The following is a 27002-nucleotide window of genomic DNA, read 5'->3' as shown; positions in this document are numbered from 1 at the left end:
TTGGTCATTCGCTTTCGTTAACGAAAGCGTCGGCTACAATTTTGTATTGCGAACCATACTAGCGCAAGAGGTTTCTGGAAATACGTACCCGTAAAAAGGCTGTTTTAATTTCTACTTATTGGTCTTAATTTTGTGTCGTTTTTCAGCTGACAAAAGCAAAAGGTCATCTCGGAAGTGAACTTTGAAGCGTTTGATTAAAAACTAAGAGGACAAAAGTTCAAGGCACTATAAAAATTAGGTTTAAACGATAACTAACTTCTCAAAAGCAGAAACGTCATGAAAAATTACGATGCTGCTTTATCTTATTTACTATTTTTATCAGCCTTCGTATTCTAGTATGAAAACTTCGAAAAATTTTGATCCACGCTCCTCCATCTCCGCTGATCAAGAAATAGGTAGCTAGCTAACAGCCCGGTGCGGAAAACATTGAATTATCGATATGAATTCGCGCCCGCTTGGATGACCGATGATGCGTGCTGGGAATGCGCGCGCGCCGGAAATAATCGACGCCGAGTAGCTCGGTGTCAATATTAGACCAACAGTCCGCGCCCGAGTGCGTTTTAATTGGAACGTTTTTCTTTTTTTTTTTTTGAAGGAAAGAACAGACCTACAGGCGATTCATCTGTCCTCACATATTCCGCTCCCATGTTTGCCGAGAGCTGAGCTCGCCTCTTGCCTGAAAACCGCCCGCGCACGTCTGAGCACTCTGTCTGTTGACTCTGTGACGTACCGCGAGTATGCGCACTGCTGTAGTCCCTGTTTGAGTAAGGCAAGATTGGAGATCTTGGTGTTGACCAGCGAGTAACGACCACTGGCTCCCCGCGCGTGCTTTCTTTTGTCACAAGACGGGCACGCCTGAACGAGATGGAAATCTGGCTTTCTATCGGCTCGCTTTCCTTAATGCGTGCATGAGAGTAGACTTTCTGCAAGAGCTGTATTACGGCGCTCCAGAGTATACGATCACACAACTCATCAGTAGGGCGCGGTGTTGATTCTTGATTTTCTTACTGTTCTTTTTCTTTCCTTTTTTTGTATCGCATGCGCGGTGCCTTGTGCCACGCCATTTCTATCGCTGTAATATCTCTTTTTTGTTTGTACTGCTCGGCTCAGCAGTGCATTTTAATCATCCATTCAGAAACAGAACGTTGTATTCGTGAGAACTCAGAGCGTGGCATACAACGTACAAACATGCAGATTGTCTTTGTACAGCTCTCCTTGACGTTGTGTAACCCACCGGTTCCTAAACAAACAAAACAGAGCAGGCTCTTTCATTGCTTTTGATGGCGGACAGGATTTGACCTCTTGTAGATTGCAGAAGAGCAAAAAGGCCACCGCTGCATCTCATTGTCCATTTGTTGCACCCTCTCACGGACTTCGCGCTCGAGGGACAAGTTGACCGAATAACGTTGTTGCAAAAAATGCCCCGCATGATCTACAACTGAAGCCGCTGCCTACGCTAACCTTCGGCGGCAAACTCGAAGCTTGTCCTGCATAACACGCAAACTGCGCAATCCGGTCATCCTTGTACGTACGGACAGGGCCGGTCGTACATGTCGCGTGCATTTGGCAATCTCGAAGCCTGGCATTATGCCTTGCTAGTTGGCGGCACACGTCAGCGCTGCCTAGATTTCTGAAGCTCGAGGAGCCTCCAGAGGCGAGCAAACGTGGCAGCGACTTGTCACTGTGGCCGCGCCGCCCTGCAATTAGGCCTCTCTGCTCGGCGAGCGATCGAAGCGCCCTGCGGCCGGGTTGTTGTGGTTTTGACATCATTATTGCGCCGCCGTCGCTGAGACAATGAGCGTGCGCCGTTGAGCAACCACGCGTCACCTCTCGAAGTTCCCGCATGGCGTGGAGCGCGAGGCGGGCGGTGCGGTCAAAGTGAATTGGAAGGAGCCCGGCCAGGATCCGCCCCTCGACGCGTCTCGAAGGGTCCTGGTGCAGCTGCGGCGTACCGCAGCAGTCAGAAGACGGGAATGCGCTTGATCTTGCTGGTGTTTTCTTGGGTTGCCAAGTAGAACGTGTACGGCGAAGGTGTTTGCCCGCACAAACGTCGCAATGTCTCTGTAATCCGCTTGTTTCCTCGCCAGCGACCTCGAGCGATGCCGGAGTGCACTCAGGCATAACGTCAGCGTGAGGTGGCGTTGACGAGAAAATGGTGGCAGAAGAAATATAAGAAAATAGAGACAGACGGTCGGCCTCACAGCCTGACTTTCAGTTGGTGTGCTAGTTGACCGTCTGTACCCGTGATACATCATATGTTACCTGAAGTCAGCTTATACTAGCAGTTGGATGAAATGTCTAGCTGTTTTATTTGATGTGTCATGGTCTGGTGTTGTTGCTTTAGTCTTCTTTTTATCCAGCCAATCAGAAACAATCCTGCGCTCTTTAACTCTTTAAAGGAACGCCCCTAAAGTGCGCTATGAGATGTTCAGCCAATAGGCACCGTCCTCATTGTATTCTGCGAGGATTTTCCCGCAGAGCGCTGGGCTAGATAAGGTAACGAGTTCGACAAGGGCTCATAATTTTTTTCTTCGTCATGGCAAAACAAAATAGTAAGGAGTGCGGTAAGCCGACGAAACAATATTTTCTGGAGGGGAGTACAAGCTTGCCTCGACAACCAGCCTTTAGCGGAGCCGAATTCATTGTCATTGGAGAGCCGTCACATAACTTCCTAAAGCGGCATCATTTTTTCGCCTCACTTTTCTTTTGCTATTGCTCCAGTGCTACATCTCTGCTGCCATTAGCACTTCTACTCAGGACTTTCGCTACTGTATTCGTTGTAGACCTCACCGGCATGAGCTTTCTTCGTTTCTAGATATCGCAGATAAGCGCTCCGTTTCCCTTTGCACTATATTATACAGGCCCGGCCGCCCTCCTACCTACTCCTCCCCTATCCACATATACACCTTGCGACCTTGACGGCCGGGTAAAATGTGTTACGGTTTTCGTTGGAAGCCATCTGCCTTCGAAAGAGACTTAGGGGATCGGCCACATATACGTGTGGATGAGAAGGCTGCACTTCAGGGAGGTCGGTTGGAAGGCAGGTGCTCTACGCTGTCCGTCAAGCAGCCGGTTGGTATAAATAGGGTCATCACGAAGCCCAGTAGCCGACGGACAAGATTCGTTATGTACAGCCCAGAGCCAATATATCGCGATGCCTCTCCAAGCCGGGAGTGGTCGGTGGGTTGGTTCGAGATGGTTATCGTTTGAGGTGATCGCGCCGCCAGTGACGTAAAAGCCAGCCAAGCAACTGCGAGAGAGAAGAATAATGTGTTTGCTGCGGATCTGTGCACACTGGGGATTGATGGGTGGATAAATATTGCAGGACATAAGGGCCTGACCTTGTTGACTCGTTCTACAAGTTCTCCGGCCTTACCGATACACTAACAAATTAGAGATCCACAGTGTCAGAGTCCTTTATGAACTGAAAGCTCTGACGTGACGCTTCTCGTCACAGGTCATTAGAGCACTGGGAAAACAGAGAAGAAATACTTCGTACCACTCTGTTAGTTAAGTGCTTCACTTAAAGAGCACTGCTTTAAAACTATTTCATCTCGCGATTTTGTGCGCGTGCTGCCTGATTCACACAGCCGTAACACGGCCTTCCCCTTCACCGTCACGGTACCGGCGTCCGTTATGAGATACCGTTCTCTCCCTGGTTTCTTCTCGAAAAATGGAACGCCGGTGGCGTTAAGGGCATCGGCAAACGTCACCGGCGTGCCATTTCCGAGGACAAATCATAGAGGAAACGCTTTCCCATGACGGACTCCGGTGCCGTGACGGTGACGGGACCATATGTTTGATGGCTGAGCGAATCAAGCCTAAGCCTACACCACGGTACTCTACATGGTCTACACTGTAACATGGAATCTTTGATAGACTGAGTATACATGTAATGTGCCATCAGAAACTCCTTGGCATAATCATGGAGCGATATCATATCATATTCTAACTGGTGCGGAAAATAAGAGCAAAGAAAAGAAAGTAACTAGCAAAGAAATGACTTTTCAGTGGCTTCCAGGCCCCTGTGGCATCATGAACAACGAGCTAGGAGTGCTCGCGAAGATGTTCTGCAGGGAGCCATCCCACTGTCACGAACAGATGCAAGCTTCGCATGCTCGCTCGCGATGTAACACGATCCGTGTGGAGCACGCCAGGTGTCCGGCATACCCGTCTGCACCACCGGGACCCATCCCTGCGACTATGCATTCCATCTTGACTATCTCGAACCGAGACAACTGTTCACGTCCAACTGTGGCTTAGTGTATCTTTCACGAATACTTTTACTTGCCTGATCAAGATTAATGACATTGCTGCCTCTGATGACTGAAGCAGCGAGGAAGCCATCGAACATGTCATCTGCTACTGTCCTCGCTATAGCTCCCAGATAATTTGTTATTGTGAGGCGTAAAATAAAAGAAATGCCTCTGCTCGCATCATAAAGAGCTTCCAGCGACAATCACTTCTCTCGACATCGCTGGCACTCCTCGACGACCGGTCACTTTGTAAGCAGATGATCTTGGAATGCCAGCATGTACAGGGCGCACCACAAATACTGGTAGTATCGATGGGTGTTTGAGAAGCTGCCTGACTGATTGCAACAACAAGCTCAGCCGTCTGAGTAAGCACACGAGAGCACTGAGTATTGTGACGGATCTCCACCGCACAAATTTCTATTTCTCATCGGTGAAGACAGTTTCCTAGTGTTCCCCCTTCGTGGCCTGCGCCCATTTTTCCGTCTGCGCCATTTTTCCCGTCTTCAATTTCTCTGCGCCTCTGTCAGTCAATGTATTCTCTGGAACTTGCATCGGGGACGTGTTGAGATCCCTTCGAACGGCTTTTCTTATTGTTGTCGCCGACATATTGAACTCCAAGGCCAGCCTCCTGATGCTCCTCCACCACTGGCGTTGGATTATCTTCCTCATAACTTTTTTTTAAAATGAGAAGTAGCCACAAAGACAGGGGGACCACTACGGGGTTTGCCGTTAGGTGTGCCACTTTCGAGAGCCCGGTGAACTTCTAGAATTTTGACCATCTAGGAAGAAGAGTGTCCGACCTCGCTTAGTAACAAGGCTGTGGGTCGTTGTGGGCTAGGTTCATGTCATTTCCTGCCATATATAGGCCGTTTTATTGAGAGCCCTGCCTGCTCGCGATTACAGCGCCGTCTATCGTACGGCGCCATGCTGGTATGTGGAATCGTGGTGGAGGAGGCTCGGCAAACCCAAACACGAAGAATAAACAAGTCTCATCATTACCAGCACTCATCATTCCAAAACGATCGCAGAGCCAGAGTTGCCTGTGGTAATTTTTTCTAGGAAACTCTATATCGGGGTAATTGCGAAGCAAATTGAACTTAATGAGCGCACCTTCACATGCGTAGTTCAAGAGGAAAACTGATACAAGTTCTACCTAAAAAAAAGAAGGAAAGGGGGCAGTTAATGAATAATTAGATAGTCGATAACCTCACGCTTGGGTTTCTCAAAATACGGGTTTCTCAAAAAGAAACCCGTATGGGTGTCCTTTGTGGCTTCGTGTTAGAATTCGTGCGGATGCGAATTTTTCCCTTTAAAGATGTAGTGATGAATTGAAAAGGTAACAATTGGCCCTGTTTTAATGAACAGAGAAAACAAAACGGCAAATACAACAAAGGTGACGAACACGAATGCTTCTTTACTCCTTTCCCTTTAGTTTACGTTGATTATGTAATAGTAGTTAGCCAAACAGTTCGAAAATCACTAGCCTTGTTCCATCTGGCAGTAGTTTTCAAGTTTATGTACATGACGACTTTGTCGTCAACTATTGTCTTGGGGGTTATAAGTTAAAAAGGCCACAGACGGTTACGGTTTTTGCAGACACGAACGTATACCTAACCTGGTCGTCATGAATAAAATTAATCCGGACTGCGGGTTTTCAGTCTACTGTAGCAATGTGGGGGTTTGCTCGATTTATAACACATGCTTTGGCCTGCTTGGCGTTGGCCGGTGATGGTTCTGAAGGTGAACAATGGTGGCCGCGGATGCTGCAGAATGAAGTGCTGGCGGACCAACTGAGGGCTGTCCAGAGGGCCCGTGTGACGGCAGAGGAGCTCGGCCTCTCTTTCCCGACATGGGAGCGGCCCGAATCAGTCCCAGAGTGATCCCATATATATATATATATATATATATATATATATATATATATATATATATATTGCGCGTGAATTATTTTAACGCGGTGTAATTCCTCATCTGTTTATAGGCTCATCGAAGTCTACATCACGGCCGGTTATGTGTGTTTATAACTTTTTTTACGAACTCATATTGGTGCAACTTGTATTTGACGTTTATGCTGTTATGTTCATGGGCGTATAGGACTGTGCTGTGGATTTCTGACCGTATGAAGTGATTTCTTTCCATTTTCCTACATATCTTTATATTGTTGTTTCCGCTATGAAAAAAGGAGTAGCCGTCACCATTATAAGGTGACTACGTCTCTTTCTTTTAGTTTCATTTCAAAAAAAAAAGAAAGATCGCTCAGGACCTAAATAAAGTTCTTCATACCATATAAGCAATGTGTAATACACCGTGCTAGCTCATTCATCCCCTAATGTCTCAGTTTATCACGCTTCTATCCTGAAGTTTTCACCCGCAGCGGGACCAATGTCTCCTTTGGGGTGCCTCTCACAACCTGCTATTCCAGATATCACAAGAATCGCCGACATATCTGCGTTTGAATTGAGGAAAATGTGTTTACCTTCTCTAGAAGAGGTGTGTGGGCATTGTGTGCGCATTTGCACCCACGGATCTGTTTCATCCGCAAGCTATATGCGGACTCCTTGATCATCCCGGTTAAGTTAGTCACTACAAGAGCTGGGCAAATGCCCTGATGTGTTGCTTTTCTCTAATGTTTAAAAAACAACGCTAAAGACTTACACCGGACAGCAGAATATAGGATGGAACACACACGGCGCCATGTGTGTGTCCCATTCTCTATTCTGTCGTACGGTGTATGTCTTAAGTGTTGTTTTTAAACATTATGGAAGACCACCAACCCGCCCAGTCTGCCGCTCTTGCTTTTCTCACTCGCCCTCACGTTGAGAAATTTGACAGCCCTCCCTCACCTTCGGCCTCCTCTATAAAACATTATCCGCCCTACCTCACCCTCACCGTCCCGCTGAAAAAGCTGCCATCGCTCTCTTATATTTAGTTTTCTACAATTTCAAATAAACCATTTGCTGACCCCCGAGCTTAGTTTAGAACTCTTTGATTGTCTAGTGTCATTCATATTGTCAAAACGTGCCACACTGCTTTGCTTTTAGGCGTTTTACCATAGGTCGGCAAAATAGACGGAGCTTACTCGGACTCACTCACGAACTATACTTTATGCTTAGAGCTCACTCAGGCTCGGACTCACCGGAATTCTACTCAGCGAATATCACTCTGACTCATACTCATCAGAACTACACTGAGACTGGTTCGCTGGGACTCATACTCATCAGAATTGTACTCAGCGGGGATGGCTCCGGCTCAAATTCAGCAAAATTTTACCAGCCGGCTACAGTCGTACTCATTTATTCAGACCAGGAAAAGTCTTCTTCGCCTATTTATGTCGCGAACTCAGACTATTGGAGTTATGAAAGACAGAAAAACAAACCTTCACACCAGGCTAATGTCTAGGGAATGAATAGAGATTACAAACACTAATAATTTAGAAAAGAGTATGCTTGAATATAAAATAAATTTCCTTATTTCTTGTTCATCACGATGCCTTGTAAGAACTAAATAAGTATGGCGCTCGACGTTGGCAGTGCTCTATTTATTTCGCCTAACGAGAAAAATGTGCAGAACGGATCTTTAAAGAATATGCAAATTCTTATTTGTTTGTTTGTGCGTGCGTGCGTGCGTGCGTGCGTGCGTGCGTGCTTGCGGTGCTGTGCGCACACGCTTTTGTTTCTGTGCTGCATGTGCATGTTTGGCAGTTCGGGATAGATTACAACCATTTCGTTCTAGCACTGTATTAATGAAGGCTTGTCTCGTAAACAAAACATTTCCCTTCTGGAATTGTGCGCAAATAAGCTTGACTATACGTAATGCCACTTATCCACGATTTACTATAGAACCGCAGGAGGTCCAGCTCGCTGTAATGTTTTCTAAGGAGTCGGACGTAATGCTACGCGCTGATAATTACTTGAGTGCTCTTTGGGCCACGAAATCAACAACAGTTTCGTCTATACGCCACTATATATGCACCATAAATGCAGATGCACAGTTCCAGCAGCGACACTGCTGACGACCATATTTGCTGTCAATCGCGCTGAACGCGAGCATCAAGCGTGGAGCATGCAAAAAATCTAAGAGGAAGCGTCACGTGATCATCTTCAAGCATAGTCACAAAGATATAAAAAAAAAGCTAATGCGAAATGGGCACTCACCACGCGATGCGCAAGAATAATTTTTATACGCTGAGCGCGTCTAATGGAAAGCGCGCGACGAGGGCGCCACTAAAACTTACCGCGTACCACGACAGTGTTTGAACAAATCTCAATAACCGTCCAGGGACTACTCCTGAAGACTCATTGCCCATATTGGCTCCAGAGCGAATGCGTGGGGCGGCATCATAGACAGGATGGCTTGCCGAGGCTAGCTGCTCGGCGTCATGCTCCCCGCTACTTGCATTTTCCGTCCGTCAAGGCACCGAGTGCGCGCGCTAAAACTACATCGGCGACTTGCAATCGAACTAGCTATTCAGAAGAGGAATGCTGAAAGTCCACCTCACCTCGTTCTTCTCGAAGGTTGCTCTGGACAACGAGTACTTAGAATGACCGGCCGCTCCACAAAAGCAACAGTAGTGCCGCTCCTCGTAGCCAATGCCACAAGCGTAGTTTAGCAGCGCGACCAGCGAATGAGCAGTGCCATGATGTCAAGCCACGCTGAACGGCAACCACCACTACTTCCGCACGAAGGCTCGAGCGCCCAATCAAAATAGGCGAGGTTTCGAACGAACACTGCACGGGAATGGTAACTCCGCTAACGGAACCTACTGAACTGGAGAAACTCTCACAGCGTTGAGCTTGCTTGCTTCTCGCAATAACGCAGCCCACAGCGTGCCTTGTTTGACATTGGCCGCAGGAGAGAGAGGGAATGCGCACGCAGCATGCACTGTATACTCGCAAGTGCCCGGATGCTTCGCGCGTTGCATGGATCCTTACCCTACTTCCCTTCCAAGCCTGATTGAGAGGAAGCTTTAGCTCGGGGGCTCCTACCTATATACACTGGAAAGGAGAAATAGTTTCTATCAGCAACCGCCGCACTAGGTTTGATTAGGCATGTTGCATTTAAAAGGAAAGGATGAAATATAGTGATTTTTTATAGCTATTTCTTTATTTACGTCGTCAAATTTTTAGTAACAATTATTGCAAATTTCAAGACAACGATAATATCAAGTTTACAACTCGGTAACTCAGAAATGAAAAAACGTTATCACAATTCCGTAAATTTCATCTAACAGCACATCTAAAGCGGACAAATTTGATTTGTTTTACCCGGCTCTCAAACAGACCACTAATACGTGAGTAGGACTTTTGTAAAACCCTTGTAAACAATGTAACAAATTCACGTAAGACATAAATAAAATTTGTTCCCTTTGAATGTTCTAATGGATGCAGTTTACAGAACTGCGATATCTGTTCTTGGTGCAGAGCTACGGATTTGTAAACGAAGTGCTTCTACTTCTTTCAAACTTAACAATTTTTGAAAATTTATTTTTGGAAACGCATCCTTAAATCGAAATTCTGCTTTCAACAATCACTAGAATTTGAGTTTCGAATGCAACAAACTTCATTAAAATCGTCCCAGGGTATCTCAGAAAAGCGCTTCTGCGTTTTACATGTATTTGAATAGGCGGCACCGGAGTTGGGCCCGAGCTAAAGCTTCCAAGCCTCGGGCTCCCTCATGTCACCCTCACCAATCTTTCCGAAGGCGATCCTCATCTCCCTCTCGCTTTACCACGTGAGGGTGAAGGCAGATGAGGGTAAGGAAGGCCTTCGTGAGTGCGCCCATGTCTTCTGACTATCAAGTTCGCGGTGTCCCACATGACGACATCGGCCGTCACTGAGCTTGACGCTCTGCTTACCACGATCAAATATGTAATTCAAGTACCGCCGAGAAAGTGGGCCACCATGTGTGATCCGAAGCCAGACCTTAATATTTTGCTGTCAACTCTACGTCGCAGACTTACGACCAGTTTGTGTTCAACATCAGTGAGGCTCACAATCGTGCTTTAAATAAGGGTCACAGCATCGTTTTTCAGTGGATGTCTTGTCACAGTGGCATCATGGGCAATGACCTCACTGCTTGGTCCGCCCATCATGGCACCCAAGTAGTTCTAATAGTACTATTTACAGCGGGCACTGCAAGAGAACTGACATCATTGATATGTAACGCCAGGTTTGTTGACTGGACCTTCTGCTGCCTCTCGAACTGTCGTCTGAGAATCCGAGATCGTTCACTGAAGCTGCAGCTACCCCATGGCATCTCCCACTAAGATGAAACATTATTGTGTCGCTTAATAGAACTTCTTCTTTTAAATGTTGGTGGGATTTACTAAACATGGTTTATTAAACACACACACATGGCGCCTTGTTTGCGTGTGGGTGTGTCTGTCGTTTTGTATGTCGCATCTAGTGCCCAAAAACTGTTTATTATTGTGTCGCTTGTGGCTTGGCTTGGTATTCACGAAGGCCTACATATTCCGCATTGAGATGGGTGGAGGACTTTATTTGAGAGTTCCCGTTGTGCGGAGTTTACAGAACACCTCATCTCCGTCTGCCCCCACTGCGACGACCAGTGGCTTCATCTTTGTCACTCTGACTCTCGGTGACAAACGTTTCTTTACCGTGGTCACGTGCGTCGCAAGCTCGGAAAGTGACGTGTGCGTTGCTGCAGTTCCTGACGTGGCCTGACGTGGACAGACCTATGTGACCCGCTGTAGTCTTTATGTGCACCTACAGATGGACGCGCCCTCAGAGTTCTCTCCTTTCTTTGTCGTGCACGTTTAAAGAGACACTAATGTCGAATACATTAGGTCAAGCTGTATTATTAAATTGCGCCCCTGCAATATCAGCACGGCCGCATTAACCCTAAGCGGAAGCTTGGTAAACCAGAAAAAACTAAACGAAGGACGGTTGTCGACGCCACACCCCAGTTCCTTGCACCAGCTTGCAATATCGTCACGGTTGTTGACAGCCTCAAGTCAGGTCTAATTATGTGTTTATCTCATAAGTAAAGACTACATTGCATTCTAAGGTACCTAAATGTCCACCATATAGCAAGTTTCGGAAAGTTCTCGCGCGCAAGGAAGCCCACGCACGGGCAAATAATTTGAAATTTGTGACACCACACGCAAGTACTGGTGCCGAGGCCCAGGCAGAAAATTCCAGAAAAGAGAATTTTTGCATTTATTTCTCGAATTAATAATCAAGCCTCCTCTGTCAAATAAAATTTCGTTTTGAGAGAATACTGAACCAGTCTGAACTGATTTAATGCCGATCCCTTTAAGGGTTAAGCACCCGCTATATTTAAGCACCCGCTATACATATATACAGATGCCTGTGGGCAAGGGTAGTGCGTTACAGGTTGATAAAGGCATGCAGTGTTCAAATACTGGCCGTGCCAGCTGAATATCAGCTACGAGTCATATTTAGCTATAATAAAGACGAGGACGTTGGAAGAGAACAAAAAAAGACGACGACACGGGTGGTATTGCGTTCGTTCGTATTCGCTCGTCGTTTCGTGTTCTCTTCCCCGGTCCTCCTCTCTATTAGGAGCCAATATGGTATGCAGCAAACGTCAACTAGGCCAAACTCAAGTTCTTCTGAATATCTGCTAACCGGGCAGCGGCTATCTGAAGTCTCGTCCAAATTCTCAAAATTCTCATATTCTGATGAAGCTGGCAATGAAGACATCCTCGAGAAGACAGCATCAAAGGCAGAAACGATGCAGGGTACCTCACTGTCCAACCTACATGGCGGCTTAGCAGAATTATTGGAAACATGACGGGAAATGTCGCTTGTGCACAAGAAAGCGTAGTCGCCCTTTTTGTGAGCTACGTTATGTTTTACATAGGTTCCCCGTAAGTGTTAACGTACTGCGATATTATGTGCTTTTCTTAGCTTTTTCTCGTCGATGCGAGGTGGCGTCAAGTAGCAGAGACGTCTTCCAAATGCGTTCCACTGCTACTTCCTCTGCCTTCTTAGCAGTCAAAGTAGACTGGCTTCAATGCTGGCCATAATTGGAACGCATTCAAAGACGTTTATCGGCTAAGCTTCTTCCATAATTCAGTACTTACCGTACAATAGGCCTGCCGTCGTTTTGTTGCAGTCGTTCACAAAGCCATTGGTGCGTGTTGTTTTCAACGTGAACTTTACTGCAGAGTGCAGTAATATACACAGGAAGGACCACTTACGCCGTAAGGCGGTGCATGCAACTAGAAAGATTTCCAGGAATGATTTTTCCTGGAAGAAGCCGATCCCATTGAGTCACATATATATTTCTTTTTCTGACAAAAATTTCATGGTCAGAGCATTTTATTTTTCACGTATTATTTTCGACACCTCGTGTCTCGATGCATCACTATATACAGAACTGCAAGCAACGCAGCACAAAACAAAACAATTGACGAGTCGTCAACACACCCCACAGAACACACAAGGTAACAGAGGAAACTCATGCTGTTTTTTGCTGCTGAAAGCTCGCATAAATCTTCAATCACAAGCGCCGCCGAAGCAAAAAGTAATACTTACACAAACTCGCGCTAAAAAGAAACTCTTTCTTAAAAGGAATATCCTTCTTGCTTTTGTCACCTCTACAATTCGTTAAAACTGCAAACCGGTGACCATGTGCCGAGTATGTAGCACGCAGCTCGACCCTTTGTATGCGGGACTAGATTGTTGTGCCTCGTTGTTAATAAAATCGCGTAAGAAATTGAGTTAAAAGGCGGTAAAGGACAGTTCGCCAAAGAAAAACGGACATGCAGTTTCAGCTCGTGTTTCGGTAAAACATGAAACATTGTCGCACAGCGCGAATCAACTTCACAAATGTGCACGCCTTCCTTGTCCTTGCAAAGTACACACACAAGTTTTGCTCGACACAAGAAAAGTTTTCACAGAACAGTACTGCCAATTTGACTTTACGACCGCACATAACGTAGCCCTGACGCACATGTGCACAAATCATGGAGAAAACAAGCGAAACAACACAGCGTTTTGTCAAGACCGGTGAAAATGCTTTAGCGGAGTCCCATAAAAGTAATATCGACTCGAGCTCAACCAAGTACCAAACCTGCCATTAAGGCGGGCCAAACACACAATGACATTACAATAAAATCGTGACGAAAACACGTGGCTAAGACGCTGAACAAAAAGTAAGACAAACTTAAGTTTGTTACATTCTTTGCTTTTTCACTTCTTTAACAAAGTCCGTAGAATCGAGACACCCACGCACATTTTTGGGTGACAAGAGGACCACAAGCCTTTAAATAAACATTGTTGTTTCTTTATTTAAAGTTCTGCATGTTCAAAGTCCAGTGTATACCTTCGTCACACGCTCCGACCGGCAAGTCCCAGTGACCCATTTAATGGCCACCTTAGAAACGAGCGATCGTCACCGCTGGATAATAAATAGTGATGTGCAGCCACAAAACGAGAGGGAGCGTATGGTTTTTTTAAGGGGTCACGTCGCGATGAGGGAAGCGGTCGATCGCTCTCGGAACACATCGATATCGCTGACCGCTCGCGATCGCGGAGCTAAGACGCACACAGTCTCACATAACGGGGTTGGGGGCACGCCTTTTCGCATCTGCTGTAGTTGACATCACTGATCCGCACTTGACCAGAGCCCAGTTAGCGAAGAAGTGTGGGTGGAGGCTACAGTGGTCCTTGATGTAACGTCGATTTCGAGAGAAAAACAAAAAACAAATGCAGCTGTGGGAGTACTCGTAGATTGGCTGAGACACCCTGGACCGAACACTGCTGGCACTGCTGTTGCTTCGCAGCCAGGAACATGGTTGAAGGATACTTTGACGTTCTCCTTGTGTCGAGGGCAATGTTTCCTCACGAATTTGGGCATATTTTCCTGGAAGCTTTCTCCTGCTGTTCTTTATTCAATTACGGCAGAATGGGTGTCGTTTTATATAATATATGCTTCGAACGCTGTTGCTTGCTGCTGCACTTAAGCGAGGTAGCTGAATGAGGTTCGTAGGTTCTTCGTCGTCGTGGAACCCCTTTGCGTAATCTGAAAATGCAGCTTTTGTTGCACGCGAATTTGCCTTCTTTTTGTTTATTGTCACTCATTTGAACGGATCCTATTTATGACGCCGAAATAATTATTGTTTTGATAGAAAGGTCCAGCGAGAACGTGTCTCATAGAAAGAAATATCCACTCCGTGCTGTGTTCTTAATCGACGCACACGTGTAACTCCGGTTTGCCACGTGCCGTCTGCCTCTTCCCCACGTGCGGCCTCCACGTAAAACGACCAACGAAGCCCTCCCCTGGAACAGCGGGTAGCCTTGATTTGCTCATTCGTTTAGCTGGCTTCTGGCTTTCTATTCATTTGGTGGCTCGGCAAGCATTCTCGAAGATAGCCGGCCGCTTTGCCAGGAGCCTTGCCACACGCCAGTGGAACGCTTAAGCGTCCGTGTGCGCCTCCACGTCGAGGCGATGTTTCTTACAGCGCAGGGTCACCGCGCTTTGTGCCTTCGTCTCGGCGTCACTATGTACATGACGTGGTGAGTGCGCTTCTCGCGCCTGGCGGACGTCTGTGTAGCGGCACACGTCTTTAAGGCCGCGGCGATCGGTCATGCTTTCGCGTCCTTGGACGACCCCTCGGGGAGGGCCCCGGAGGTCATTCGCTCGTGGGGCTGGACAGTTCGGAGGGCGTGCCGGGTAGGTGGCTCGAATGATGCGACGACAGGTTGCTGGGCGGCGCGACCAGACCGTCGTCCGGGCACAGGTAGTGGCCGCCGGCGCCCAACGGAAGCACGCCCATACAGCCGGGGTCACCCGTGTCGTAGCCGTGCATCTGCGAACGAGAGAGACCGCGAGACCAGGTCACATATCTGAACTCTGGGCGCAGATCCAGCGGCATACGAAGCCCTGCACAAACAATTTATACAGTATTGCACTGCGCGAGGTTATGCTATCCGTGGTGAAGGTTAAAGTTGGATGATAGAAAAGTCATCAGGAATGACGAGAACGCTTGCGCAGACGCGTAGCAAACGCAAACTATATTCACAGTGGGGAATACACATACGAAACTCACACACAGGCACGGGGGGAGTATACCGTACAAACGCGAAGCTTTTATATTCGTTTTCGACATGCAATTCATTGTGAAAAGAGAGAAGATTGGTTATCGCACAACAGCCCTCTTACAACTCTAAACCGTACCAGAGAAGCCAGACGCTTGACAGACACCAGAACAAGGAGTTCTGAGACATCAGTTCAAGCGTCAGCGCGGTAGAAGTTAAACTATTACCGTTATTCTTTAAAATTATCTTTACTAGCCAATTAAGTTCTCTGTTTGAGTACTGATTATGTTCAGCTCCCTGTCGTCAAGTTTGGTCCGTTTCTGAAAAATTCAGAGAACGAAAACCGTTATGCTCATGGAGCCTCCTTTAACTAAATTCTTGCTCTCAACATAAATTCAGAAAAAGCCTAGCGCCCGATTGCGTCGTTGGACGTTTGCACTGTCGTGACCGCCATATGCATATACGCATAGTTGTTTTACCAGTGCTCATGTGTATCCATGTTGCATAAAACCCAGATTCTCTTGCTGATTTCAGCTTGTTCCAACCCTTCTGGTCGCCTTGAAACACACAGCTGTATTTCCTCCTTGCGTTGATGGCCACCACAACACCATGCTCTGGTCGTCATATTTATCGTCTCGGAGATATCGCTCTCATATGGCAGGCTTGCGGACATTGCAGGTTGGCGCAGATGGAGTAGCGCTGTTATACACGCGTTTCGTTTTTTTTTTTCCACTTCACGTGTTCAAAGCCCCTCCTTTCTCATCGTTCCTACCATTCAAAAACCGCGGTGGGACCTGACACGCGCACGAAGAGAGTTTTCGCCCGTGGCTCGGATTACTCGAGCGTGCTGCTGCCAACAGCGATGTCCCAGAGAATCGCGAAACGAATTAGCCAACGCCGCGCACCGAGCACACTCGTCGCCGTCTCCACTGGCGCGCGTATCAATGCGCAAGCGCGCGGACGGACGTCCCGTACTTAACGGGCCGCGATCTCGGGAGTGCACCAAGTGTGTGTGCTTGACGCAAACAACGGCGCGGGAGGCGGCGGACGCTATACGCACAAATCCCATTCGGGGGACTCGTGTTTGCCCCGTTGCGCGGCGCAGAAACCGCGTCGCCTTTGGAGTGCTAAAAATGTTAAAAAAGAAATAGTAAGGTAGGAGGGTTAAGTAAGCAAGCCTACTAACTACGCCGGTGCCTAGATCGAGAACAGTGCGCCAGTGACGGTTCAGAAAACTAGCGTAGGAAAAGGAGAGAAAGGAACGCGCGCTGTGGTGGTTCCGGCGGTCGTGGGAAGCTTTTGGTACGGAAAGCCAAGCAGGGGGGAGGGAGAGCCAGTGGCGGCCGCCGCTATGTCAATGTAATTACCGGACGAGGCTCTCTGCAAGCATACGCGATCGCGTTCTGGGGAGAAGACGACCTACAGCCAGCGTGGCCGCCGCGCCTCTGCAATCCCCTTCTCTGCGGTGGCGGCGGAGCGCGCACTCGTAGGCCTCTGGCAGCGCAAACAGCCGCGTTAGCCGCGTGCGCTGTCTGCCGGGGCCTACGGTTGAATAATTAATGGAGGCCGCCGCCGCTGATGGGCGGGAGGGCTCGAAAGAACGATGAAAAAGAAGCAGCGAAAAAGGAGGCCGCGGCGGATTCTCCTGACGTATCCCTCGTTTCATGGCTTCCTCGCACAGCGCTCACTGCTTGCAGAAACCATGCGTGTTTGTCTGTGTTTTAGTTTTCTGGATCCTTGTCATTTCTCCTCTTACGCATCTTGAAGGTGAATTCAAAAGTGAAAAAAAGAAAAAGAATTCCTCAGCATGGCCGCCTGCACTATGAAGTCGGAGTCTAGAGCGCCTGGGTTTTTTTTTTTTTTAGTCTTTTATTTATGTATTTTTAAAACAATTACTGGATACCCAAGTACTTCAATGGTGTGCTGCTACTTGGTAAAGCCACAATTTCAGCGCGCGCAAAACGGTCAGCTATGGTCACTCTATATGGTTAAATTGGATGTTGGCTACAGTGTGCTTCGGTCAGAAGTTGTCAGGTTGCGCTACTGCTACACTGTACGACGCCCTCACTTGAGATTTAAGCGCTCAATCTTGAAAACTGTGAATCCCCGTCCTCCTAACCCCTCATGAATGATATACAGCCGCAAGTTTATCCGGCTACCGTCCCTGTTGCGCAAACACATTCTTTGCGCGTTCACAACTTTACTGGAAAGACATGCACATGACAAGATTGTAAGTTTTGTGACCATAACGTGAGGTGCGGTTTGCAAAATATATAATTTGCACGACGTACTATTCTAGTTTGACCCTATATGCAAGTACGCTCTCCAGGGATCCGCGCTTTGGATCAGCGGCTGGTACAACTCCCGTTTGATCGACCTGAAGCACTGCGTGATCATAGCGAATGCTTGTGACGACGTATACGCACCGCGTTAAAGAGACACTAAAGGTTAATATTAAGTCAACGTGGACTGTTGAAATATCATCCCAGAAACCATGAAACGTTTGTTTCGTGCAAAGAATAGACTTATTTTAAGAGAAAATGTGTCCTGAAGCGTCCGCGTACCTCTACCGCAGTTCAAGTCACCTGCCCTCCGATCGAGGAGTATTGACGTCATGGTCTCATAGTGACGCTGCGCCGTCGGTGAGTAAAACGGCTCCCGCAGACGGCGCTACGGCTTTTCTGCACAAAACGCAAACGCGCGGCCAGAAACAGAGCCAAGACAGAGCCGGCAGCAGCGCGAAAGCGGAACTATGGTCTAGCGGAAGGGAAAGCGCACGAGGATAAGCTGGTTTATTTTATGACGCCAACTTCGACGCTCGTTGCAATGGATGACCCTGACAACGACACATGCTGGGCTCGAGTTCAGCGATTTAGGCACTGATGAACGTGACCTGTTGTTGAGGGCTCGCGCTGCCGGCGTCGTTGCGTACTACTACAGCGACGGCCTGCTTTGAAAGGCACTTCACGCGACTTCAGTAAGTCAGCGTTGAACTCGTAATCCTCTGGACGAAAGTTCAGCGAGCACACTACGTGATTTTTCGGCTCTCTGCCAGCGCGCTGTGGCAGAGGTACGACACTTAACCACTTTCTACGGAGAGGTTCACTCGTTGGCACACAGTGATAAGTAACGCTGGATTCGCCACTGCAACTGCCCTTGGCCAAGTTCCGCGGACCGTTCGAGCATCACACGACATCACATGGACGTGGCATTCTCGCTGATTGTTCTAAATGCAAGTTTCGCGAGCCAGCAGGACCACCGCAACATGACGCGATAAAGAAACAACTGAAACTCCAAAGCGCGCGCGGCGCAAGGCCGAGCGCGCAGAGTCGAGCGGAAACGAAACCTTTGGACCACCCATGGCACACTACTGAAGGGTAACGTCAAAATGTTTTTTTTTTCTTAGAATCAAATAGAAGTAGACAAGCAGCATTTTCTTCCGTGTTATAATCTAATGAAATGATATTTTTAATACGAGTAGTTGAGTACTAGTTACATAAATTATGATGAGGAGTCATCGGGCTAGTACCGAAATGTCGCTGCGGGGTCTCAAATCGTGTCGTGCATTTACCTCAATTTCTCGGTTACTAAAGCTCTGTTCGCGATTATATTGACGCCTTAGACGTTCTGGAGCATTGCTTTATCACTTTAACTTGACTTTCTGGTAACATTTAATGTCCCTTTAACGGAAGAATAGGGCTTCATTCACCCCACCCTTTTCGCAGTTCTAGAAGCAGATACACCTGACACGGACGCTCACAATGAGTCCAACCGCTATCAAAGAGACGCAACAGCACGCTTCAAGCTTCAAGCGTGCTTTGCAAGCGCGGTCTCTTCTTAAACTGTTTACAAGAACGCCGGCTATCCCAGTCCGACATATCGTTCAACTTGAGAAACCGTGAGAACAATGCAGTGCTGCTGCGGCCAGTGGCAATGCTCCCACCCACTCCGCGCGTGCCGGTGACGGCAGCGGCGGCATGAGCGGTGGGGTGAGGGGCGCGACCGGTCCGAGGGCTGCGCGCGCAGGCAGGCAGGCAGGCGTCGGGACGCGACAGCATCGGCGGCGACTCTGGCCGGCCGGGGCAGCACACCGCTCGCTTACACGCAGGGCGCCATGGCGGCGCGGGAAGAAGGCGACGATGGTCCCTCGGAAGAACCAATTTTCCTACGGTCTCCTCGTCACGTAACCCCCTCTCCCTGTCGCACAGTGTCCTTTCCGGCCAGGCGCCGATGGACGCTGCAGACGTCGCGACGACGAGGCGACGGTCCTCGTCGTAGTCGTCGTGGTCGCAGGATGCCATCTCTACACCGCCGCCACTGGCAAAGCCGAGCTTTCTTCTCCTTTACCTCTCGTCGCAGTAGAGATAGGAGCAGCGACGCGAGCCGGCTCGAGAGGACGGACGGTGCGCCGTATCTTTTTCTCGTCTTTGGCGATTCTTTGCGTCCCATTCTGGCACGACCCCCCCTCCCTCCCCTCCGTGGCACCGTGTCTCATTTACGGAGGAGGGGACCAGCGTGGATGCAGGCAGCGGACGCCCCAGACACCAGTCGCCGCCGTCCGAAGCCATAGTCTACCTCCTCTTCGTGGTCTGTCGCCTTCGTTGTGCGCGCTCTCTCTCCCGTACGGTTTCTTCTGCGCTCTCTGTCTCCCTGCTTTTTCTTTAGCATTTCTTGCTGCTTCTCTTATTCAGCACCACTCGCGGCGGTCCCTTAACGATAGGGGAGGCCGGGGCAATTGAGCGTGAGAAAACGACGCCTTTTCTACGTGTATGAGCATAGATTAAACGGGAGTTGTTTCTTGGCACTATCTTGTTGTTTTGTTTTGTTTTTGTGATAAGCACGCTAGCATTAGCTGGTTACCGTGTGTTTACATTCTCCGAATACAACTTAGTCATGCAGTACTTCGTACGAATCTTTTATTTTTTTAAACCTACTTTTGATTTGTCGTATATATTTGTGGGCGCATAAAGAAATAGAGGCGGTCTACAAGTGGAACGAGATCGGTAATAGAAATCTGTCCCCCTCATGTGCATTTGCCGCTATGAGAGGAATTAAGATCTAGAACAGTGTATGCTATGAGAAATATTGGCCAGTCATTGTAGATAACGCCAAGACATATCGCATAGCAAAGGACCATCTCTTGATTTTCTCTCTTCACCCGTCAAATAGGTGCTGTCAGGGTGAAGAACCAGCATCCGAGATGAAGACGCTTTTATTTCGAATGAAGTGCTAGTCATTGGCAGGCCGTCTGTTGCTCTTCGCTAATAATGATTCGCTATCGCGACTGACCGTCGCCTCCTCTACCGAGCTGCTCTAGCGTGGGAAGGCTTTGTGAATATACGACCAAAGGTCTGCATTCACACTGCTTTCATATAGAAAAAATTTCAACAACAGCGGACACTCGGCGAAAACTTGCAACAGGAAATACGTCGCGCCAGTACCCACATCAGCTATTAGTTGACGCGAGCATCGGAAAGAAAGAATGTGAACTGCAGTTAACAACGTTTCATTTTTTTTAGGTGTTTCCTGCTAAAACTAAAGTTTTGTCTGTAAATGAACTTATACTATGCGGCTTATTTTACGTGAGTAACCTAGCGACAAGCCGATGACCCGCCAGATGCGCATGCGCCTTGCGCCAGGCACGCCACCGAAGCGAACGAGGCCAACTGCATGTGCATGTGAGCGCTCAGCTGTTCGGCGTCCCGTTCGTCCTTTTTCGATGTACTTCTGAACTCTCGGTTCAACAGCGCACGGGGCACCCCTGCGCTGTTCGACACCGGCTGGGCGAGAAAATCTGTTTGACCGTCTGCGCTGCACTTCAAGCAATTTAGGCTTAAGGCACACCACCGAGCGTTGTGACGCAATTAGTGAAAGACAGCTCAGCCGTTGTGGCGCAGTTAGGCGTGTACTGAATCTTACAGGGACATGATTGTGACGTTTTCTATAGACCCCAACATAATTGTAACTTATTTTGGTACTTTTTGGGCACGCTGGCCGCTGAGGGCGTTGTGACGCAGTTAGCAAAAGGCAGCTCGGCAGTTGTGGCGCGGTTAACTTGACGTGTACTGAATCTTACTGCGATATGTTTGTGTATGGGCCCCAGTATTATTGTTACTTATTTCGGTACTTTTGGGGCTCGCTGACCGCACAGGCCGTTGTGATGCAGTTAGCGAAAGACATGTCGGAGCCAAAGACAGATCGGCCACCGTGGCGGGCTTGATGTTGGTTAGTGTCGCGTTGACTGAATCTTACGGGGCCAAGCTTCTGACGCATTTTATGCCTCCCCCCCCTCCAACGTATACCTACTTTCCGTACTCACGCTTGCTGAAAACGCGACGAGCGATTGCCAAGAGAGATAACACGGAAGTGTGTTGCTTGCGAAGGCAGAGCGCACAAGAGATAACTAACGCTGAGGAGCTCAAAAACCGGGGTAACTCGAAAATTACGTCTTCTGAACGACTGAAAACAGGCTTTGTACGCATGCATGTCTTAAGTGCGAGTAGAAGGCATTCTGCGAGCGTCTAGCATCTCGCTGGGAGCATGCGTTGTGCATGGACGGCTTGTGACCACCTCTGTGTATGCGTGTCACACTATCGCGTCGGCTGAGGCCACGTTGTGTTGAAAACGTGCAGTCGCCCGTGTATTTGCGCTCTTATAGAGCAGGAACTACAGCGCGGAAATGGGGGAATGCTTGGAAATCAGATTTTTCGTCATATCTTATGAATGGTATTGTTTGGCATGGAGTTGAGTATTTCTACGCCATGTTTGTAAAAGCGAATTGCTTTTGTTCGCAATGTCGCCCATCGACCACTTCCGCACGTTTCGCCTCCACACTCAGTTTTCCTATAAGGTGTAATTACCAAAATGACACTTGCAATTTACTTTTTTTTCAGCTGATGCCGTCCGGTGGAGCTCCGTACGGAACTACTGCTGCTTACCTACTGCCACAACATTGGATGAACGCACAAAAAAAGCCCTGAACGAGCAATCTATACAAGGCAAATTAAATATTTCCTCATTACACAAGGCATCTTGCGCATACGTTATAGAACTGCACGTTGCACAGACGACAGATTCCATGGAGCCTAGCAAAGGTTGCTCGCAAACATATTTTACTAAATAAAAAAAAACTGTTACGCACCAGGACATCGAGCGGTTGAATAGAAGCAAACAAAAACTATGCTGCGCCGATCAGCGCAACCGGCGTAATGCGTACCAGCTAGCGTTCAAAACGCGCACGCCCAAAACCGAAATCGAAAGTATGGTTCAGGTTATTACATCAGCCACTTGGTGTGCTGCAGGTAATCCGACCCTTTTATTCGGTCCATGTGCTCTATGGGAATGACCGCTCTTGTTGAATGTCTTTCTTTATGCCGCTGCATTGACGCCGCAACGGGTCACCGCTCGGGACGTTGAAAGAAATGAAGTCAAGGCTGTTCGGAGTGTTTTCTGCGCTAACGTCTCGCTGCGTGCTAGGAGGGGCAACTCGTAAGGCTGAGAAGAAATAGATATTTCCGTTGACAGCATACTAAAAGTTTCGTTGTTTCGTGAATATTACATATATACTTGTATATAGGAAAGCGGTCAACTTTCCTCCCAAATGTCTACATTGAGAAAGGTATAAAAATTAAATTATGGGGTTTTACGTGCCAAACCCACTTTCTGATTATGAGGCACGCCGTAGTGGAGGACTCCGGAAATTTCGACCACCTGGGGTTCTTTAACGCGCACCTAAATCCAAGTACACGGGTGTATTCTCATTTCGCCCCCATCGACATGCGGCCGCCGTGGCTGGGATTCGATCCCGCGACCTCGTGCTCAGCAGCCTAACACCATAGCCACTGAGCAACCGCGGCGGGTTAAGAAAGAAAGAAAGAAAGAAAGAAAGAAAGAAAGAAAGAAAGAAAGAAAGAAAGAAAGAAAGAAAGAAAGGAAAAGAAAGAAAGAAGAAAAGAAAGCGTAAATATAACTGAAATTGAGAATTCTGTGTCCTCTTTCACGCGTGGCTGCGTTAGTTACAGTGGCACTGGCGGGGATGGACGCACCAAACGTCACCGTGCACTCAGACTAAAGACGCTGCTTATCGATAAAGTAAAACGAGGACGCCACAGTGCGGCGCGGAACTGCAAACAAGGCCGCGGGTCACTTGCCGTGATCAGGAAACGCTGTTTGCAGCAATGCACCCTCAACGTGCAACTGCGTACGATTCAGCGACGGAGTCCTCATAAAGAAATCGCCACTCTCAACGGCGCCTTTCGCTCGAAACCGCTGCCGCGCGTTTAATGTTGCTTCTTTTTCTTTATGATTTGCTCCGCTATTCAACCACCGGTCGCTTTCTTTTCCAAAACTCATCAGTGCTGGCTCGGTCGCCTCCTGACACTGTCATCGCGCGTATCTCACGTCCCGCGTTGTTTGCGCGTGGATTTCGGTCGTGCAAGGCTGCCGTAGCAGAACGACAGCTCCTCTCTAGTTATCCCGGGGGACAATGTCGCGAATGGGGGGGGGGGGGAGGGGGGGGGCATGCATAGTGTGAGAGAGACTCCTCTTATAGCGAGCTGAATCGTCGACTCGTCAGCGTACCAATTTCTTTTCTTTTTCTTCCGTACCCTATTTATTTGCTGTTTTCTTCCGGTTCTACATGGTTTCCCCCATGTTCCTATAGCAGGCCCCCTGCAGCCGCTTTCTTTTTGCGCCTCTTTCATTACGTGCTGCTGCTGCTGTTCTCAGTTTTGTTGTTTAGTTTCCCGCCGCTTCCTTCCGACGGCACGGCCGCGGCGGCGGACCGTGGTTCGGCAAACATCGCCGAAAGAGGCGACGACCAGCCTGCCGCGCTTCCATCGCTCGCTCGGCCGTAGGCTGCCTGCCGCGGGCAAATAGCGCCGCCACCACCGCACACCATCGATCCACGTGGCAGCGCGCCGCGCCGGCAACGAGGCAATGGCGTGAGCGCACGCGGGCCGCCATATCTTTCCCACTTTTTTGTGTTTGTTTGTTTCCCATTAGTGTCATTGCTTTCGCATCTCACCGAGTTCTGCAATGCATTTCATTATTTGTTCCGGCTGTTCTCTAGCTACATCCTCAGTTTTGCCTCTTACGCGGTGGATTTATTATTTTCTTCTTCTAGACGATGGGGTATTGTTTCTTTTTTTTTTTATCCAGTCCCACGCACGGGCTGCTCCAACATAATGGGACCGCAGCTTGCTTTTAAGGTTGCGCAATAGAAACTCTTCGCGCTAAGATTCCTGGTTAACAGAAAAAGCAACACTTTCTCAGGAAGCGAAATTGTTCCCATGAAAGCCAGCAAACAGAATGCGCTTCTGCTAATGACAAGAACCACGAGTTTTATGCTTGAGAAATGTGTTACGTTAACATACTTTGTACTTCATAACCTTATAAGTGTACCAGCTACTGTTGAGTAAACGTATATACCTTCAATCCCCACACGTCCGGGTACGCTTAATGCAGCGGTGCATGCAGCCGCAACTGCCACGCCCTCGAGCTCACGTCATTCAAAGTGCAATTGTGCCACACTGTAGTCATTAGATTTCGGAGGCTTCAACCCTTTTTCTTTCATTCTTTCAATTCTTTCAAGACATAACGCGGCCACCTCCCCACATCGCTTCAAGCCCGAAGAGATAAACCCGACCGAGATAGGTCACGATTTCGCCGCACACGCTTGCTTCACGTAAACACACCCAAGGGTGCTGCACAATTAGGAATATATGCGCCGCTTATGACTGCCCATCCAAAGGGCTTCTTGACGTAGAGTTGACTTTTCGCCATCGCGGCTTCTCTTTCTATTTGCGCGTTCATACGCGAAAAGACTTGTCGCGCCGGCACCTCCCCGTGCACTTACGAGGAGAAGACACAGATTAGCTGTCTGGGCCGGTCCCGGCGCGAGGCGCCTTCGACTTGACGAGGCACAGGCACACGGGCCAGAAACATAAGCTATATTTGTGTTTGCGTTTGAAGACCACCAATAGAGCGTAAGCCAGTGCCTGCCTCATCACAAAAGCGCTCCCCAGTTCCCCTTTTGTTTATTCGTCTCGCTGTTCCGTTAGTGTACATAAAACAGCAGTGCTAGCTGGCCGTATCTCAATCCTGGCGGTTCTTCTGAAGCCGACACGGTCGAAAGAAAGAAAGAAAGAAAGAAAGAAAGAAAGAAAGAAAGAAAGAAAGAAAGAAAGAAAGAAAGGCAGCCTCCTCTCACAACGATTACTTTGGAACTTCACCCCAACGAGAGTCGTGTGTGTCACCTGCTTGTCGCTCATTGCTTTTCTCTTTCCCGTGGAAGCGATCACCGCGCGTTCGGATGCTATATACTTTCTGTAGCGCACAAATAAACTGTAATAGAGATTCATATAATTTGCGTCAAAATTCAGCATAGGTATGGTTTAATGGGAGATCAGGAGGAGAGGTTGAAAACAATTGCTTTCGAAAACTTGATATTTTTGTCTAATTATACTTGGCTAAAAGGTTTTGCAGTAAGAAACCAATTCTATGTATCTTTACATGCTGACACAAATCCTTAATAATGAATCACCCGTATAAAGACGAAGAAACAAGAAAGTACAATGAACAATTCGCCAAGCCGGTTTAACGTTGCTTTCACCTAAACATGTATCAACTCGAACATTGCTGCATTACTTCAAAAGCACAGGGCTACACGCTATTGCATGATTCTCTGCATACTAAGCCAACCTCCAATTTCTGAGGATATCAGGATAAGCAAGACCGACCCATCGACACGCGTCCTCGTCGATTTCTCTCGATGACGCTCTGTTCCTTTTGAGCATGCCTACTTTTCGTGCTGCACTAAATGTCATGCTGTAGATATATGCGATAATATAGCCAAGCCAACGACGTAGCCTGTTTACTGGCCGATGATCAGCGAAGTGCTCAAGCGCAAGTCTTGCACGGAAACGGATGCGGCTGGAGAGCGGTCCTCGGTTACGTACACGAAGGGAAGCGTAATCACGTCCTCGGCTAACGTTTTGAACGACAACCGCCCTGTGAAGTGGGTACGACTGATGGACGTGCTGCTCCATTAAATCATTTCCAAGATCACCAAAAGCAGTGTGTGTTGACGCCCCCTATGTTCTTGCTATTTTTGCGGGCTAACGCCTGCCTTTTCATACACCCTCTGTACATCGTGCGAGGCATACATTTATACGCACGGCCACGTCCCAGCTCGCTCTTGTGTCTCTAGAAGGTCCTGAACGAACGAGAAGGGAACACTGACGGGGAACATGCACCGCCGAGCTCTCCTTGTCCTCTCTGGACCCCTTTCGGCACCGTAGCCCTAACCCCGCAGGGGAGCGGTGAGTGCAGGGACTAGTTCCGGTCAAGCCGCGCGCGCCGGAAGCGCTTCCGGTTCCGGTTTTGGGTTTCCCGCTCGTCACAGCCCCTCCCTAACCATAGTGTGCCTGAGTGGCCGCTCGAGCGGGACATTCGTTCCCCGCCGTCCTTCCGCGTAGCCTACGCCGGTCTCTACGCAGGCACGATCGACTTGTCCTGCCCTGAGCAGCCAGTGTCTTTTCAAACTCGGCAGACGCATTTCCCAACCCGTCCCGAACAAAGTCTCTTTCCGCACTCTGAATAGTCGCGTGGACGTCCGCATCTCATTGTGAATGGTGCCCTTTCTTGCCGCTCGTAGTGCGACCAATCTTTGTTATGTCCGCTGCTGTTTGGATCGGACTTGCTTGTACGATCTGTTGGG

At 48.5% G+C, this 27002-nt stretch overlaps 1 protein-coding gene across 1 annotated transcript in view; it reads right to left on the bottom strand.

Moving 5' to 3' along the window:
• Positions 1-12537: 12537 nt before the first annotated feature.
• tup (LIM1_Isl and LIM2_Isl domain-containing protein tup) overlaps positions 12538-27002 on the bottom strand; it is a 153716-nt gene continuing 139251 nt past the window's right edge. The window contains exon 6 of the mRNA XM_075680647.1: positions 12538-15054. Coding sequence (XP_075536762.1) covers positions 14878-15054 — 177 coding nt within the window. The 3' untranslated portion in view covers positions 12538-14877. The remainder of the gene's footprint in view (positions 15055-27002) is intronic.

The sequence above is a fragment of the Dermacentor variabilis genome, chromosome 2, assembly GCF_050947875.1.
Source record: "Dermacentor variabilis isolate Ectoservices chromosome 2, ASM5094787v1, whole genome shotgun sequence".
Classification (NCBI taxonomy): Eukaryota; Metazoa; Arthropoda; class Arachnida; order Ixodida; family Ixodidae; genus Dermacentor; species Dermacentor variabilis.
This window is presented reverse-complemented; position numbering and strand designations above follow the sequence as displayed.